The sequence below is a fragment of the Falco cherrug genome, chromosome 6 (assembly GCF_023634085.1).
Source record: "Falco cherrug isolate bFalChe1 chromosome 6, bFalChe1.pri, whole genome shotgun sequence".
Lineage (NCBI taxonomy): Eukaryota > Metazoa > Chordata > Aves > Falconiformes > Falconidae > Falco > Falco cherrug.
The window spans coordinates 15,283,166-15,303,123 of NC_073702.1; the positions used below are offsets into that span (position 1 = coordinate 15,283,166).

The 19,958-nt window shown below is 34.1% G+C and overlaps 1 protein-coding gene across 1 annotated transcript in view; it reads left to right on the forward strand.

Annotated features, from left to right (window-relative positions):
- EYS (eyes shut homolog) overlaps positions 1-19,958 on the forward strand; it is an 873,960-nt gene that overhangs the window by 105,973 nt on the left and 748,029 nt on the right. Inside the window, exons 9-10 of the mRNA XM_027809136.2 lie at positions 4,845-5,011; positions 14,453-14,706. Coding sequence (XP_027664937.2) covers positions 4,845-5,011; positions 14,453-14,706 — 421 coding nt within the window. The remainder of the gene's footprint in view (positions 1-4,844; positions 5,012-14,452; positions 14,707-19,958) is intronic.

Genomic DNA, 19,958 nt, shown 5'->3' on the forward strand with positions numbered 1-19,958 from the left:
AATAGCAAATAACCTTAGTGGAACCATAGAATCACAGAACAACTTGCGTTGGAAAGGATCTTGAAAGACCATCTAGTCCAACATCTTGTGGGAAAGGGAGCCTAGGTGAGCCTAGGGGGAGTCTAGCACCCTGTTCAATCACATCTTGAAGGCTTCCAGAGATGGGAATTCCACAACATCCCTGAAGAGACTATTAATTTCAAAAGCCCACATGTGACCCAATCAATCACAAATGTGGAGGTATCCTAAGTAGTGTGATTATTTTTAGTGGCTGTGACTAAGCCCTATTGAGCAGTTTTATTGCTTCCCTCAAAAAAAATAGTATTTCAAAATTCTGTCAGCAAGCTCACAAAATCATAGGTTCCTTTAGCATTTCATAGGAAAATATTTGAAATTGTAGCAGTAAGTATGGGAACTTCAAGATGTGAGCCAATAGTTATTCTTTTATAAAAGGAGTCATAGGTATTTAAAAGTACTTTTCAAAATTTTTTTAATTCTATTTTCAGTTTTAAAATATAAACAGACATACTTAGTGGACATCAGTTTGGTTTGTTAAAAATAATTTCCATACAACTTAGGAACAGAACCATCTCTCAAAAGTCTTATCAGTGTCTATCTACACCTTTATGGTACTGAAGTTGTGTCCAACAGGATTATTGAGCTCTACTTGCATAATTTACTTGGAAGTTATTTCCTCTTTCTATGAGCCAAATGATCCCAAGCTACCCTGTTACATTTGCAGTGAGGGTCATAATTCCAACCTTTTGAATTAAAGTATCCATGTGCCTAATGCACACTTAGTGTTTAAAGCAGCTGCCACTTTTATGCTTGTCCTCATCCTTTACACACTGTGCAAGTTTATACAGTAAAAGTAAGGCAATTAGATAAATCATGTAAGACTGATATAAATAAAGTATGGACACTCATATTGTTTTCTTTGAGCTTGATGTATTAGGAGTTTGAAAAAACACTTAAAAGATCTTAAAAGCTAGAAAAAATTCAGTATGGCTTTCCCGGTTAACTTTACAGTTTTATGGGCAAATAGCTCTCTCGTGAGCAAATCTCTGTTGCTTGTGATGCATTTGACATGATGTGATGCTTGACTTTCAGATTAGAGGCTGACTTTGCAGTTCTGACATATTCCAAATACTGCATTGATCATTTGATTTAAACAGATTTTAAAATGCCTTCATGAAAACAGTTTGTGTGTGTGTATTTTTGTCTATCTGTTTAATGAGTTTACACATAAGAAGAGGCTTGTGGGCCTCATATCTTGGTGGTGTTTTGAAGTTATGCGTTCATGGTTTAAACTTTTTAATATTCAGACAAGAAAGAAAATACTTAATGCTTTAATAGAAGATTGTTCTGGGGAACTTCACAAAAAATTTGGAGGTGGCTGGTCACTGGGTATTTATCTCTGAGGACCTGTGCAGGATAGTGAAGACAGGAAAAGTAAGAAAGGGAGACATTATATTATATTTTATATAATTATATACATTCAGAAATTCAGAAATAACTTTTTTATTTATCTGAAGGAAACTAATTATAATTAATTTCAAATCAATTTATTTTCTTTCTGTAACAAGAAGTGGCAAAAGTAAAAAGCTTTTACAAAAGCTGAAATAAACCAGCTTCTTACGCAGTAATCTCATAAGAAAGCTAGTGAAACAGTAGACCTGCTCCAGCTTGATGTAAAGCAGATAAGATAATTACACTCAACTGGCAGTAGTTTCCTGGACAAATGTCCAAGAGAAATAGTAAGTAGTATTCTGCATGAGTCTGACCCCGTTCCATTCAGCATTTTCTTTCTGAATGGAGGAATATATTACACATGGAAAAAACTGAATCTGACACCACCTTGGGAAAAGGTCTGGCAAAGTAGAATGTAAATTACATTTGCAAAATACAAATATCTGTGAACTTCATAATTGTTTTGTGAAGTTAATCTCCAAAATAAGAAATTGAATGACTTTTCAATTAGTACTGCTAGTAGACACTGCAAGTGGTGTTTTGGATGCTGAGCAATATAGCCATCTGTAGAAAGATATTTTCCATATAGTTCTCTACAAAGTTTATTTCTTAGAAACTGCTTTAACAATACTTGTTACACTTATGGAATGGAAAAATAATGCTTAATTGTCAGGAGTCAAAGTAGCAAAATTAAATAAAAGGAAATATACTGCAAAAAAAACCCAAAAACTGAGTCTGCATAAATTATAAGAACTATCTCATATTCTGGAGACCAAGAAAGACATCAGGTTCTTATATGCAGTCTAAGGATTTTAAGCATTTGCTGCACAAGGAATAGTTCAATAGCATCTACAATGTAGGTAAAACTTAATTCTACAAGCAGTTAAATTATGCAGACTGTTTCATATTAATTATTCTTTTTAATCTTTAACTTCCATAATTTTTTCTGGAACTTTTAGCAAATATTGCTTGAAATGCCAACAGCTTTGTTTTGAGGAGATAGGGGTTTTTTTTGTTTAATAATTGTTTTTTATTCTACTTATTTAATGTACCAGAAGTCCATGAAAGGACATAGGGCAGATTAACTGAAGTTACACTTTGGGAGAATTTTTGATATCCAGGCACAATTGATTTTGCAGTAATAAAGCCTGAAGTCTGTAGTAAAAAGATATGCCAGGGGGTGGGGGGTTGGGGGTGGTGGAGAGAGAGAGAGAGAGAAAGAGAGAGAGAGAGAATATTTGTGTGTGTGTGTGAATATAAAAATAACTATTTCATTCAAACTACAGAGAATTCCAGGAAAGATAACATCGAAGAAGTGTTAGGAAATAATGATTGCACTAAGTGAGATGCTTCTAGCTCAGTGTCCTATCTCTAGCAATGGACAACAGGTGATACATAGAAAAGAGACAGGTTTACTTCCCTCAATTACTGCAGAGTGAAGAATGGAAAAGATAAAACATATTAATCTAGGGATTAATTATCTTTCTTTGCTGTAATAACATTTCCTGGTTGATACTGAAAGGAAATTATTCTTACATACTTATCAAGGTGGCACAATAAAGCAGATTTATTTTAAAGCAGTTGCTATAGACAGAACTGTGATGATAAGACCGACCAGAAGAGCCCTTGTTTATGATCTGTTAAATCATAAGAATTGTGTTTAATCGTAACTAGGAAGAAAATTTACTTTGGGGAAAGGGAAAAGCTGATTGATAGGAGAGGGATGCTCTTTCCAAAAGTCCATTTGTTTATTTATATTAATTTAAAAGTATCTCTTATATAAGAAAAAATAACAAACAAATCTTTGTTGTAACTTTAGAAAACGACAATGCAGGTTTGAAGTTTAGAAAACCACAATAAAGAGGTATGTAGTTTGACTTCAGTAATAGAATACTAAATTTATTTAGCATTAATTTCTTACAAATTTCTTAAACATTCTAACTCAAACTTTTAAATATTTAAACCAACATGGAATTAATTTTGCAGTAAAGAGGAAAAATATATCTGATAGAGAAAACTACTAACTAGATTTCATAGTAAAAATAATTTCCATAGCTTTAATTTTAATTTAAAGCTGCTTTAGATTGCATTAACATCTTAAAGGGTAACACGTATAAAGTAGCAAAACAACATACGAATATAATGTATATAATATTGTGACAATCTTGAAATGTAATTTTTGTCTTAATGTCTAAGATTATTCTAAGTGGTTTTCTTGAGTGTAAGCTTATTTGACCTATTTGAGCTTTGAGAATATAGTGAATCTCAGGACAAATCCTGCAGAAGTGTTTAAATTAAAAGGTAAGAGACATATGGAAATCATATAAGAGAATATTCCCAAAACTACACACACATGAGTTTTCTTTGCACTTATGGTGAGCAGTGTTTTTGTTTAAGTTTTCTCATTAGAAAAGGTTTCCAAGTTGTCTAAAATTCAGTACTGATAGCATAGCAAAAAGTATCTTAGTTTTAAGCTCAATTTAAAACTTAATCAAAGACAAATGAATATGAGAGGATTTCTGCCAAGAACTGTTATTATTACAAATCTTAGTGACATTATAAAGAGATTCAGACTCATCAAAATGAAATAGTAGTGCATTAGCTCATATTCTAGACACCATTTGCTTTAAAAACCAATTGATTAGAAGGAGGATTCTTAATTACTTTGAAATGAAAATGTAGTTATCCATTTCTACACTAGCAAAATTTTTCCTGGAATTTAAATGGGACCCTAAAAGTAAAATAAAGAAAGGAACATTCCTTCTGATCTAGAACTTTCTGTAATTTTTGAAGAATACAGGAAGAACTTTTATTAAGTAATATTAACAAATAAAAGCTAGAAGAAAAAAGAATGGTGTTCCCATTTAGGTATATTAATTTTTCAATATATACAGGTTGAAAAGAACGAATCTTCTGTTCTTCCCAGAACCTAGACACACACATATATATATATAAAAGATTCAAGGTTAGTTTGTGAATCAAAATTATGACTAAAATTAAAGTCATATTCAGTCTTTTTTTCCCCAATAGTCACAAATTCAATTAAACAATACATAGAACAGTTATTCTACTCTTTCAATGGAACAATAACAGACTGGTTCACTATCATCCATCCAAAAACAAGCACATTTTAAGGTCAGTTATTAAAATGGCACTGTTAAATCATAAATGCCTCTTTCAACTAAACAATGAATTGATATATTGTTTTAATCACATTCAGTATCTTAGGTTCTTGGAGATCTTTTTGTAATACTACAACATAAAAACATTAAATAACCATATTTATTATCAACAGCTTATTTGGTTAAACTCTGGGGAAACCCCTCAACATATAGAGAAAAGCCTCTTTATGTATTTGCACTTCTCACCTTCAGATATGTGCAAATGGTGGTAGCTGCTTCTGCGATGAAGAAAACCAGAGATGCCACTGTGTCTGTGCTCTTGGATGGACAGGACAAACATGTCTGGAGAATATTAATGACTGTGAGGTAAACCAGTGCCAACATGGAGCCACATGTGAAGATGGAATTAATAAATACAGGTACTAACATGATGCTTTCCATACAATCCTCCATAAAAAAGTTTATGCCATATAAGGATATTTTTCACTTCAACACGAATTACAAAGGGAGTTGCTATTGGAGTAACATTTTTCTTAGATTATAAAATGCCATGAATACTAACTTTCAATAAGCACATGCATCCAGTAAGACTGTGTAGTCTGAAGTATTGCATAGGAAAACCTCACAAGTATTCCTCTTTGATGGATCAAGAAGTTAAATCAACTATGCAACACCTCAGATAAACAATCTCTTTTAGTAAATAGTAAACACTTTATGAGCCTAGAGCATTACATGGAGTGACTTTTCTTATTAGAACTTGATTTATAATTTTCAAGTGAATAGTTGAAATGCTGAGTTATTTGTGTATTTTTTTTTATGTGGGTTTTTTTTTTTTTTTTTTTAGGTATTGACAAAACTGTCCAGTATATGTTTTCCTTAGTGAGCTGTAGAATTATGGCAAAAAATTACATGGAAAAGAATATCTTCTATAAGCAGAGCTCAGTTGTTATTATCAGACTTGAATTACTTATTTTTCCTCCACAAAAACCAGAATAACTAAAATCTTTCTATAATGTCTGTGAATTTATTTTGAAAGGCTTTAATTTTATGCTATGTCCTGTACTTAGAATCACTGTAATTAATATGCTTTAGTGTTGCTATTTAGAAAAAGTTGCAACAGTGGACAAAATTAAAATAGAACTCATTAAAAATTTCTTCCACTCCACCTCTGCGTTCATAGGATCTTCTGTAATAATAACTGAAATCCCCAAAGAAGCACAAAAATACAGATAAGTAGGATTCTCAATATACCAGAGTTAAAAGGAAATTTTGCCAGAGTCCTTACAAAAGTATACAATCTTCCTTTTTGCCAGCTTGCAATCAACTTGTATCAAATTAATGGACCATTTCTTGACATTTTATTTGACTGATAAATAAGTGGTTTTCCTGTCTATATCAGAAAAAAAGATTCCTGACAGAAGAGCAAAGCCATGTTTGCCTTTCAAAATCCACTAGCATTTACCAAGAAATGAGTAGGTCTGAAGACCTCTGGTAAAACAAGAACTTTTGAATTTAGCTCAGTAATCCAGACTCAGGCTACTGACAGAAAAGGTTTCCTATTTTTTCAGTCTTTGAAAGATAAACTAAGTTGACAGATCAGTCTGCATTTATTTAAGGAACAAGAAAACATACCATCAAAATCCCTGTCCTAAATGTGTTAGTGGACAATTTTGTTATCAGAGAACTTCACCCCACAGAAACACAACTGGTTATTTTGCAAAGACAATGTGCAGAGTATTTACTGCATAATACCTGCTCTGTCGACAGAACATTGCTGTTTCTCAATGACAGTGAAGCATTTCCTAAAGGAACTGAACTATTCCTTCCTTAAAAATAATGGCATTTCCCAAGAAGTTTTTATTGTCAACAAGTGAAACAATTGTAATTTCTCCTTTCTAATGCATCATTAAAACTAAAAGAATAGAAGAAATGCTGAACATAACTACTATAGTCACCCAACTTTTTTTAAAGCCTCTTACAACTTGCATTTTTATCTTAAAATTAGTAACATCTTTTATAATGCATTTTTTAAGAGCTGTATTTAATGCAAAGTAGTTTCAGGAAGACATGAGAAACTGTCAGCATAATATATGGAAAATTAGATATGTAAATACCATTAACAACCATACTGAGATCCATATTTAAAGCTATTCTAGTCATTCAAAACATCACTTACCTTTACCTTCTCCACTTATTATGTAAGCCAAACTGTTATGTATTAGTTCTTAATTTATGGAACTTAGCATAAAACTCTAGACTTTTCTCCCAGTTAAGAAATCTTAAATTCTGAACTAATTGTTAAACTTTGGTCATAGTGTATTGTTGCAGTGGTGGCTTGTTATAGCAATGTTAAGACCACAAAAGCATGGAAAGTATCTAGCTTAGATTCAAGAACAGCCCCCCTCTCTTTTAAGCTCTCACGTTCCACAAGCTGTCTTTTTTTCCAGATTGAAAATAATCATTCAACTATATGTAACTTTTATAACTTTCTATCTCCTTACCATGGCATATTCTGTTGCTTCTCCTGCTTTGAAATTACTGTTCCAGACAGTAGTGTTATGTAGGTTTATATTTAATATATGCAGAGAATTTCCTTTGAGTTCAGGATGGGGAAGAAGGGGGACTTTAAAACTGTGATACAGTGTAACACTCAGTAAGGTTACTTAATAAAAGCAACATAATCAGGATAGTAAGTCTTAGGAGTTTTACTCCTCTGGTTTAGTGAGCCTTCTCTTACAACTAAAGTGGCCTCAATCGCACTGACGCAAAGCCTCTTATTAATTCAAATGAATTATTGTGCTTCCAGCTGAGTCTGTGCTATTTGAGATATTATAACATAAGTTAATCAGCATGTATTTAAAGTGATAACTTCTCCAAAGAATTACTGCTCCTACTACCGGGTTGATGGTGTAGCTGTTGATGAATCTGGCTGATGAATCTGGCAGATACCATGCGATAGACAAATCACATCCACACACCAAAAGACTCTCTTGACCTTTGGTCACTACACCTGAGAGAAAAACCAGAGATTCATTGCCTTGTTAAATAGTATTGCTACATAAAAAAAGGTATTTGAATTTTCCTTTGAAAAAGAACCTGTATCTCTTCATTGTGTTTTCTGTAGAAGACAGAGAAAAACTGACTTAGCATGGGTCAATAAGAAGCATTTAATGAATAATTAAAGTGAAAGAACACTTCAAGGTGTTCATCCTCCTGTTTTGAAATCCAAGGGATGGTGGGAGGTGGTTGTTGGTCTGTTTTCTTCACCCTCGTAAATACGTGCCTTGACAATGTTACATTTCAGACAACTAAGGTACTAATTGAAATAAGTCCTAATAGATTACTATAGTCTATTCAGCAAAGGGGAGCAACAGAGTGAAAACACTCAATGTAGTTTCCATTGCCTCTCCTCTTTCTTGTGTTTCTTCAGTCCAGTCTATTCAGAAGAAGTTCTACACTTACTGTAGCCCTAGGAAAGGCTAGCAAAAAGGGCTAAGAACTCAGATTAAACATTTGAAGAAGCTGTGTTGTAGGATTTACTGCTGTTTAAAAGGTCATGATAAATTAATATGTTTTAAAAATGTATTTTAGTCTATAGATATAGCTGTAAGGTAAGCATTTCATGTGGTTTTATGCAGGAAAACTTCCTATTAAGAAATTAGATTTGGTGAACAGTAAAGCTTGAATCACCAATTCATTTATCAATATTCAGTATATAAATTTCAGTGTGTATAATTTAATCTTGAATTAATCTGTCTAGGAAGGAGTAAAGCCTTACCTAGTGGCAAATTGTTAAATAAAATGCTTTAGAATATGAATCATTTCTTTGCACGATGCCAGCAAGATTATGAAAAGTAAACATAATTTAGATTAAATTTTGTGATACTCAGAAGTTAAGCTTCTATTACTTTATTCATCTTTTACTTTTTCCATTTGCTGCCAGCTGATTAAATTAAGCTGTTTGATTAGGTCTTTTTTTGTATATATATATATATATATATAATATATATATATATATATATAATTTTCCATTTTAAAGTTTATTCATCCTATACTATATATGCAATTTTACTGCAGGACCTAGCTTGCAGTGCTATATAAAGTTAGTACTATGATATACATAGTTTTCTGTAGCAATAATAGGCTTCTTCCACTACAGAAGGAGGAAAAATACTTTTCCTTGCCTTGCTACAACTCCAGAAGGTAGTTGAATATATGTTGCTATTTCTTAGGGAATATCTCTGTAATAAATTATACAACAGCTTTTCTGCAGAGAAAACAGATGCTTACAAAAAGCCAAAATAAAAGTAAATAACCTTTTAGTCCATTTATGAATGTGTGTGCAGTTAGTATTTCAACTAGAAAACAAAACAATTAATTCTGAGTAAATGCAGTTAATCTGCTTGGACTACTGTAATGATAAAAAACATTTATTAAAAAAACAAAGTAGAGACATACTGGGAAGTTTTTGCTAACATGAAGCTTCTGTGCTTCTATGTGACTTTTGTCTCAAGAACAAGAATATCCTGGTCATCCCCTAGCACAGATCACCATAACCACATCTTCAGTCTGGTCTTTGGCTTTTTCCAGTTGTTTTAAAGGTTCGTCCATCATACACAGTTCTTTACTCAATGGCACAAGTGGTACTACATCTCTTTAGTGCAAGCAGTTTGTGGTGATGCAGAGACAGGTACCCTGTCTGGACTAACTAGTACCAACTTGCTTACCTGCACATCTGCTGTTCTAGACCTTTAGTGATAAAAACTTACATCCTACTGTGTATTGGCAGGAACACATTGCAGCTATGCCATAACCATCTGCATTTGAGTAACATGTTACTTCTTAGACCAAATTCCATGCCTGAGTTATCTGCATCTCTATGTAACATTAATTTCACAGGCATATCAAATTATTGTGCAATGTTAGCTGGATTTAGGCAGCAGAGTAGCGACGTTGTCTGCATACGTGTGGGAGCAAAGCAATCCACAATAGGATAACTGTGGCTTATGTTCGGTATCGACTACTAAAATCCATGTTTGTAGCAAAAGCATTTAGGTATTAGTTTTACTTCCTAGGATGTTACACTCAAAATCTCGCTATGGACAAAAAAGGACATATGTGATATAAGGAATTACTGTTATTCCTATTAATGTTAATACAGATCTTCTTCATACTTATGTTTTTATTGGTGCCATGTTCATCGTTTCAATGTTCCCCCAGTTTATAAGATTGACATTTTAGTCTTCTTTAAGTAGTTGTGGGATGTCACTAGTATTTCCTGGTCTTTTCTGGGAGGTGTCCCCACCTTCCCAGAGGGGCCATCCCCAAAGCTGAAGCTGGGGCAGGAGAGGAAGCAGTCACTGGGTCCCACAGCAGTGGTTATACTATTGAAATCCAGCTCATGCCCCTGCAAGGCTGAGCCCCCAAACTAATGTGCCAGGACACAGCCAGGGCTTCTCTGATAAGGGCAAAAAACATGTTTCCTGAGCTAGAGATCACAAACAGAAATTCTGATTTCATATATATCTGTATACAAATTCTTTTTGAATTTATTTTAGAGAAGCATTTCAGCTTTGCAACAAATGAAAACTGCAAATCAATCTATGATTCAAAGCTTTTGATATCATGTTCAGTATTTTAGTGCTGCTGAAGTATTAATGCAAGGTCATATTCATTATAATCTAATGTGGTGATGATGTTTTTCACACGACAAGTTTAAAAGACTTAATTACTTAGAGATCATTGGTCTTGATATTATTTCCAAGACAGACAGGAAAAGATATTTGAAGTTCAGCTATGTCAGCATTATACCAGCACAGTGTTTAACAAAACTGTGTGCAAAAGCCATTTCCTAGATTGACTTAGAAATGAAATGATAACATCTATTAAACATCTTGTATCATTTAGAATCTTATAAAAATGTTAAAGCTAAAAATAAATGCAATCAGATGATGTTATGCAAAGCCCACAGAACTACACTTACAATACTATGCATGAAATTTAAGAAATATGCACAGTGCAATTCATACTTTTGTATAAAATATGTGCTACGTATATAATACTGTTGAATATATAATACATTAATGTAAATGGTAAGTATTGTATGTTAATGCTGTTAAACAAAGAAAAAATACACTAAATGTAAGGACCTGACAAGTTTAGACTTATACTGCATAAATATGGCCTTTTTTATTGAGACACACTATAAAGTACAGATTTTAAATATAGACTATTACTAACTTATTAATTTAAATATATTATAGCCTCCCTTTGTACATTTTCCATATACAATGTTAAATACCAACGTTATTTGTAAACATGCAGTTACAATTTGATGTAAATTATTATAAATTATGTTTAAAAGGAATTTATTGAACTTTTAGGTCGTTCTATCACCTCTAAACCTCAGTCTGGATTCTAAACAATAAATGAATGATTCTTAGATGTTTTAATGCTCAGCACACCATAAGAAAATAGCTTGTTATTAAGAGGACTAGAATGCTTCTGTTTGCATTAATATATGCATTTGGCAAACACTAATAGAACAAAACCTCCTCCTGCACCATTAGTTTGTAGTTTTACATTGTTCTAGGCCACTGCCACAGATTTGGACTTGAATAGCTGCATAAGTCAGCCACTTTGTTTCACATGACATGCAGATCCAGTTTTGAAGTTATTTTCTAATCATGTTTACACTGAAGAAAAAAAGACACAACAGCTTCTGTATATCCAAGAAAGCAGTAACCTATGCTTAACAACTAAACCAAACAAACTTTTCATGCTGAAGTGACAAAGGAAAACGTCATGATTTTGTTTTATTTTTCCTGGGCAATAATATGAAATGAAGAATCTAAAAAAAAAATGAGTGCTTAATTTATCCACTGTAGAAGATGAGCCATATTAAAATGAAAGTCATCCAGTTATAATTCCACCATGAAAAACAAAGGACTTTCCATCCTTACTTGTTTGAGATTTCTTCAGACACTGAAGCACTGAAAAATACAATGCTCATAACATCATTGCTTGTAATATGGAAGTATGAAACTGAATTTAGAAGATTCTCCATTAAATCTGTTTCTGTGTAGTTCTGTGGTCTCTGAAGATAAGCTACACAACTCATAATAATAGGGAAATTATAGAAAATTTCTTCTCTTTTTCCTCTCATTCTTGTTAAGAACTGTAAGTTAAATATTCTATTCAGTATCAATGATAAGAACATTTTTAAAGAATGATTGAACAGTTGCATTTTCGCAATGCACACGCTAATCATTAGAGTAAAAAAAATATTTTTTACTACATAATAGTTAACCAAGGAAATAAAGTGATTAACTGCACCAGAAAAAAAATACATGGCTAAGTGTTTATTGTTTCCATACTGAATTTTTACTGTTGGATTCAGAAACTGTGTAGTTAAAGGTAAGTAAGAATGCACATGTTTTGCATGTTTATGCATAATTAAATTTTATGTAAATCATCATTTACATTTAGCTGTTAAGCAACTGTATGAGATTATTTGTTTGAACTTCATTCCTTAAAAAGGATCAGATGGAGCTCTCAAGAGAAGGGGAATATTTTTCCTTTGCTGAGGAGTGACTGAGGTTGGAAGAGAGAACACAGTAGCTATACCTACTTGAGTAGGTACTGCAGTGAAGTAGAAATGGATCTGTAAAGCAAAAATGGTGGTGCTGAAGAACTCGCAACCACACTATACAAGATATGGAGCACTTATTTCAAGCAAACTATTTTGGTCCATGGGCTAAAAGCCCATTAGCAGTTGGTGTACATTGTCTGTACTCCAAGGAGCACTTTACTGATTTAGTTTCAACTGAAATAAATCAGTTTTACATGCTCCAATACTGCTCTGCAATGTTATACAAAATACTGCTGTTTGGAACAGCCAGGAATTTCATCATAAAAGTTTTCTCATCATCTGATCTGAAATGGTTATACAGACGCACCTTGAGATATGAGCGAGCACAAAGCCAGGCCTCAGGTATTATTAAAATAATTTCCTAGGGATCAAGAAGACACAACGTTGACAAGAGTCTCACTGGCAAGCTTGGACCTTCCTTCAAGGAGCCAGAGGATATGAAAGCAGCTGGTATTTGTTTATATACATAAAAAAATAATAATTCTGGCTCAAACATTTGGTGACTTTATTGTTTAATAAATTAACCATTTTATTAATTAATTGTACCTGGCTTTTCCATAGATCAAAAGCCTTTGCATTAGAAGAAAATCATTAAACCATCTTTAAACTCAGTCCACTGTGGAGTTCGACATTAACAACCAACCATAGCTCCTTTTAAAAGATACTTGCTTTACTCTAGGCTTCTAGTCACAACATGAAAAGGAAAACCCACCTAATTTTCTGTGTGCTCTGAAGCTACTATTGAACTCACAGAACTGCACAAATGTCCACAGATTACCTTGTGAGGAAAAAAAAAATTCAAAAGATTTAATTGGATTGAACACTAGGAGCTATTCATTTTATACATATCCCTTTTTTCCTCTTCCTTTTTCCTCAGATTTATTTAATTAGTATTACAATAGGAGTTCTTATAGTATTCTGCCCATCTTAATCTCTAGTTTGTACATAGACAAAGTTCTTTCATCTTTCCAATTCTCTCTTGCCAAGAACTGCAAGTAAAATTAGAGCCTATCTGAACAAGAGAATAAAGTATACCATTGGTGGATATGGTTATAACTTCCTTAGTCCAAAATTTATATTGCAAAAAAACTTTTGTGAAATGACATTCAAAATAGCTACCATCATGCTGGCTTTTATAGGTTCCTTTCTGTGCACAGATTCTTACATGGAGTCTTTTCCCTACTGAATTTACAATTATCCTATTGGAAATGTGGTAGGGATATAAGGATATCTAAGTGGAAATTTCCAGAAGTCTAACATAAAAATGCAGGAATAATAAGCAATTACTGAAGCAAACAATAACATAAACGTTCACTTCTGCTAAAAATAAGTAAAAAAGTATACATTCTGCAAGACAGATCAGTAGGGAGAATTACTCTAATCAAGACTTCCTTAACGTGTTCTTTCCAGCTTATAGATAGTATCTTTATGGGTCAAGAACATCTAAGATTACGGTAAAATTATCTCCTCCTGTGTAAGGAGATCTCTGGACATGGTAAGAAGAGGATCAATCAAAGAAAATATTGCCAAATACAAGGGATTTTCTAATTTTATGAGATGTGGATAAGCTATGAGATAATATAGCTTTGTTTTCATTCACACATGAGAAAAATATAAAATGGGACAAAGGGAAGCAAGAAAAAGTCATCTTCAGTTTTATACAATTCATATGTCATCCTCCATTGTGGGGAAAAATACCCTGCTCAATTTCTATAAAATTGTTTAGATTGTTTTTTTCAGTTACAGACAGAAATTGCAGCCTTTGTTTCTAATAATAAAGCTTTTTTATACTGATTTTATGTTCAGAGCAAGCAGAATGTAATATTGTTTTTTCTCTTAATAATATTGTAGCAAGGAACTAATAATTTTCAGAACAGGCATTCTTAAAATGCATAATACTCTAGTTCATACCAGTTTTCTATTTGAGTGTTGTCATTGGGAGACTGCTATTAAAAGCTATATAGCTACTAGTTTGTCCCATCTAAATAGCTAAGATTTTTAATATTGTGCAGTTCTATTTAATTATTGTGAGCAGTCTTAGTGAAACAAAGTTACTTAGTGATCAATAAAAGGTAGATGACTGGAAAAAATTGCAATTCATTTGTGATTAACTCAGTGAAAATATTGTTAACATTTTTAGTCATTATTGACCGATATATTTGAGACTGGTGGTTCTGTTATGTTTTTTCTCCTCTCATTTCAATAACAGATGCCTATGTCCCCTTGGTTACACTGGCACATTTTGTGAACTTGATATAGACAACTGCATTGGAAACCAGTGTTCTGAATATGGTTTCTGTCAAGACCACTTGCATAATTACAGCTGTAACTGTGTGCCTGGATATCAAGGACCCTTCTGTGAAGTTGAAATTAATGAATGCTTAAGTTCACCTTGCAAAAATGGAGCTACCTGTATGGATTTAATTGGCCACTTTTCATGTAATTGTGCTGCTGGGTTCAAAGGTAAGTTTTTGCTTTTGAAGTGACTTGTACTACAATTGTGATTGTCCAATTACATGTAAATGATGTTTATATGTTTATTTAATAGCAACTATATACATATATATGTATATATTTATGCGTTTGTATGACTTAAAAAGAGTTTAAACTGAATTAGCATGGAAATTCTTAGATTGTGTCTCTTAATTGCTCCTCAGCTAACCTTTGCTCCACTAAATGTATAATTCTGAGCATGAGATCTGATGCTGTTGGCAAAAAAATTGATCAAGTTCAGGAGCACAGTTTTAATTTTATTGTTTTAATTTCACTGTTATGCAGTCCTAAGTGTCATAGATTTAGTAATACACAGGCTGATGAGAACAAATGTTTTGGTACAGACCAGGAAAATCTAAGCGTGAGAAGGAATGAGATCAGCAGTATCATCTCTCTGCATGTATGGAATATAAACAGCTATATTTGAGTGTGTTGTTGACTCCCTCTCTACTCAGTGGAGACATGGCATCTGTCTATCTTAGACATCTGTTTTAGGATGAGGTGGGCTGTAGATTTCTGCACTGAGTTAGATTAATCCCACACCGGCTGATAAAATGATTCCTTTTTGTCCTAATTTTCTGTTTTGAGTGAGTATCCTGATATTCAGGCTATATGTGGGAGGCAGAAAATAATTTTTAATTCAGCAATACTGCAGTGTTGCATTATCAGCCTTTAGTCTATATAATGAGCACAAGCATTAATGCTGTGAATGCACCCCTATCTTTATTGACAGTCTGTGGTATACTACCACAAAGAAAGACAAAACCTAAATAGTATAGTATGCACAGTGTTATCTTTACTAACTAATCATTAATTTACAGTTTATTCTTCCAACTTGCTGAGGTCTTTTGCTCCAGTTCAGGGAACGTGTTGTACTAGATTCGTAATTTCCAGTTAAACCACTGAGATAACACATGTATTTGGGTTTTTCTGGGTGACTGCCAAAGTCCTGAGCTATTAAGTAATTATAACTTCAGTGCTAATTTTTCATTATAAATTTTGGCTAGCTATACTTACTACTAACATTTCGGCACTAATATTTGTAATTTCAAATACTTTTATATTCATTTACATATATAAGCACATTTATGTATGTGTTATACATTTGCAGATTTGTTGTCCTCAATTTAAGTATATAATTTCTTGATCATTTGAATAGACATTTAATATAAGATATTTCCTCTTCATAGTCATTTATTAATGAATATGTAACCAACAGAAAACTGTCCCCGAGGTGGCCTAAATTCCATTAAGATAGCACAACTAAATGTCTGACTACAAGCAAAGAGAAAAAAATACTTGGCTTACTTGTACAAAATCTAAAATATTTCCATTTTGCTGCTGAAACTTCAACCCTTATTTTGTACTTTGCTGGTGTTAGATCTTCTTGGAAGAGTCCCATGAGTAAAGCCCTGGAGGGATGGGATGTCCAAGAAAGCCTATCACCTCCTCCAAGGACAAGAGTGATTCATCTCAAAGAGCACAAGTCAGGCAAAAGTGTCAGGAGGCCTCCATGGATGATGAAGGAGCTCCTGGCCAAATTCAAACCCAAAAAAAGAAATATACAGAGGTGAAAGCAAGGACAGGTAACCTGGGAAGAAATAGAGAGACATTATCTGAGCATGCAGTGATAAGGTTAGGAAAGCCAGAGCCCAAATTCTGTTGAATCTGACAAGTATGTGAAAGACAACAAGAAGGACTTCTACAAGTAGGTAAATGACAAAGGAAAGAGTAGGGAAAATGTGGGCCCATTGCTCAATGAGGTGGGACCTTGATAACACTAGAAATGGAAAATTCACAGGTACTAAATGCCACCTTTGTCTCAGTCTGTACTTTTAAGGCTGTCCTTCAGAAATACAATGACCTGGAGAGTGGAGGGTAAGTCTGGAGCATGGAAGGTGTACCCTTGGTGGAAAAAAGCTCAGGTCAGAAAATACTTAGGCAAACTGTATATACATAAGTCCATGGGCTTTGGTGGGATGCACCCACAAATGCTGCAGGAGATAGCAGATGTCATTGCAAGGTCACTGTCAATAAAGTTTAATTGATCATGGTGGTTAGGAGAAGTGCCTAAAGACGAGGAAAGCAAATGTCACTTCTGTCTTCAAGAAGGGCAAAAAGACCTAGAAAATTACAGGCAAGTCAGCCTTGCCTCAGCCTCTATGAAGGTGATAAGCAGCTAATCCTGGAAACCATGAATCACAAGAAAATCATGTGGAATAATGAACATGGATTCACCAAGGGTTAGTCACATTTGATTAACTTGATAAACTTCTACAATGAAATAACTGGCTTGGTATATGAGGGGAGAGCAGTATATATTGTCAACCTTGACATTAGCAAGGCTTTTGGAACTGTTTCCAACAATATCTTAATGAAAAAGCTGATGAAGTGTGGATTAGAGGAGCAGACAGAGAGACAAACTGAAAAATGTATGAACAGCCAGGTCCAGAGGGTAGTGATCAGTGGCATGAGGTCAAGCTGCAGGCCACTAACTAGCTGTGTACCCTAGGGATCAATAGTGGGTCCAGTCCTGTTTAACATCTTACAACATGATCTGGCTGATGGGGCAGAGTGTACCCTTAGCAAGTTTGCTGATGACACAAAACTGGGAGGAGTGGCTGATACATCAGAAGGTCATGCTGCCATCCACAGGGACCTTGACTGGCTGGAGAAAAAGGCTGAAATTAATCTTATTAAGTTCTAGAAACAGAAGTGCTGAGTCCTACATCAGAGGAGGAGTAACATCAAGCACCAGTACATGCTGGAGGCGGACTAGCTGGAAAGCAGCTTTGCAGAGAGAAACCTGGGGATCTTGGTGGCCATTAAGTTGAATGGGAGTCAGCAATGTGCCTTTATGACAAAGAAAGCAAGTGTCTGGGCTGCATTAGGTGTTTTGCCAGTCGGTCAAAGGAAGTGATGGTTCTGCTCTACTTAGCACTGTTACTGAGGCCACATCTGGAGTACTGTGTCCAGTTCTGGGCTCCCCAGTACAAGAGAAACATGGAACTACTGCAGAGAGTGCAATAAAGGGCCACAAAGACAACTACAGGACTGGTGCATCTCTCCCATAAGGAAAGGCTGAGGGAGCTAGGGTCAGCCTGTAGAAGAGAATACTCAGGGAGGTATCTCATCAATGAATGTAAATACCTGAAGGGAGGGTGCCAAGAATGTGAAGCTGGATTCTTTTCAGTGGTGCCCAGTGACAGGATCAGAGGCAATGGGCACACACTGAAACACAAGAAGTGCTGTCTGAACATTAGGAAATACCTTTTAATGTGAGGTTAACTCATATGGCATAAGTTGGTCATGGAGGTTGTGGAGTCTCCATCTGCAGAGACATTCAAAAGCCATCTGGACATGGTCCTGGGAAAATAGCTCTAGGTGTTCCTGCTTGAGCAGGGGGATTGGACAAGATGACATTCAGATGTCACTTCCAACCTCAACCATTCTGTGACTCTGTGAATATGAAGACTTACTTATATAAACGATATAATGATATATTAGTGGAAAATACTCTTTTTAAAAAAATAGGTTTTTATTATCCAGTGTAGTATTATATAATAACATTTTCATAGAAGCAAACTCAAAGAAAAAGGAAATTTCACAATATTACTTATTTAATGTAACTTATTATCACATGTACTGAATATATTGAATTCTGAATGATTTTTAAGAAAGTATAAACCACAAACAATTAATAAAAAGCTTTTTAAACTTACAAAAATCTTATCACTACCCTAGCAATTCCATTTTCATATAGTCTCCAAGGGTTTATGATCCTGGCATATTTTTCAGCACAGAACAAATTTGATGTTCAGTCATAACTGCATGTTATGAATCAATGAAGAGTATCTCAGTGTAATATTAAAAAAAACCCCACATTTCTTAACTAATTTATTTTTTGTGTGTGTGTTAGTTATGTTGTTTATCTGTAATTCAACTTTCTTACAACTCCAGATGTACTTCATTTTTCTTCATAAATAAAAAAATCACTTTCAGATCAAATATCAAAGACAATAATAAAGTAAAGAGTAAAACAGAAGTTATTGTTGTTCAGGGCACTGTGTCTTTGGGGAACTATCATACTTTGTGTACTAGGATTCATAGATTTACAAATAAGCCATGAGTTCACAGTCACTAACTTGATTTCTTTCCTGCTAATAAACGAATCCCTGGGTAGTCTTTGATATAACATTAGAACCAGTTTTTATTTCAGAAGCAAAGTTTTACATAGGCAACTCATAGCTGTCTCTGTCTAGATGACTGATCGATCTGATGTGTATCAGCATTTCTCAAATGCGTTACATTCTATTAGCTAGGGACCCCTTAGGCACTGTAATGAGATTTGTCAACATGAAAAGTGTGATCTGATTTGGTAAAAAGTTCATAAAAACTCCAGGGCTTGGGTATTTGCACAGTAAAAACAAATACTTTAAAACGTCACTTACCACAGGTTTTCCTTTTGAACTGTAAACTGTACTTGTGATGGAAGCTTTAATAGGAAGACATTTTTTAGATGTCTGGAGCACTCCCCACCCCCTACAAGAGAATTTGGCCTATGTCAAACCTGGAGGTTGCATTATGACCTTTAAAATTGCCTAAATACATTTTTCAACAAAATTATCCCATCCTTTTGATCATGCGATGATCCTCTATATTACCCTCCCCTGGCTCAGTTCTTCAAATATCATCATTCTGTTCACCTTCAAAGTAATTTGCAGTCTAACCCTTCTTCCATACCCTTATGTTAACTCTGTCTCAAAACTTCGTTGTTCAGCATCAAATTATTCCAGCTTTCATGATGACTGGTATTTCCAAATACCACTGTGCTTCATTTCTGGTTTAAAAGAAGCTCTCGTTGGAAGTATTTGAAAAAAGGCCATCCTTGCCAAAAACATCCTTCATTAAAACTTGTTTGTTTAGAAGTCTGCACAATTGTGGAGACAACTGCTGACAACTCTAAGTAGATCAACCGTATAGCATCACTGGTTTCTCTTGAGGGTTTGTATTAGTAGTTTATTGATTGTATAGTTAAGATTTGGAATTTTTTTTTTTATTTTGAATATATGCTGTATCTCACATAGCAGGATACTGATCCATCATTGCTTTACCCATGTGTAAGTAACAAATAACACTATTAGAGCTCATCACCAATGTAGCCCTTAGACTGACTTTTTGAGTTTGACATTAGTATGTTCTATATATGATGCTCTTCACTA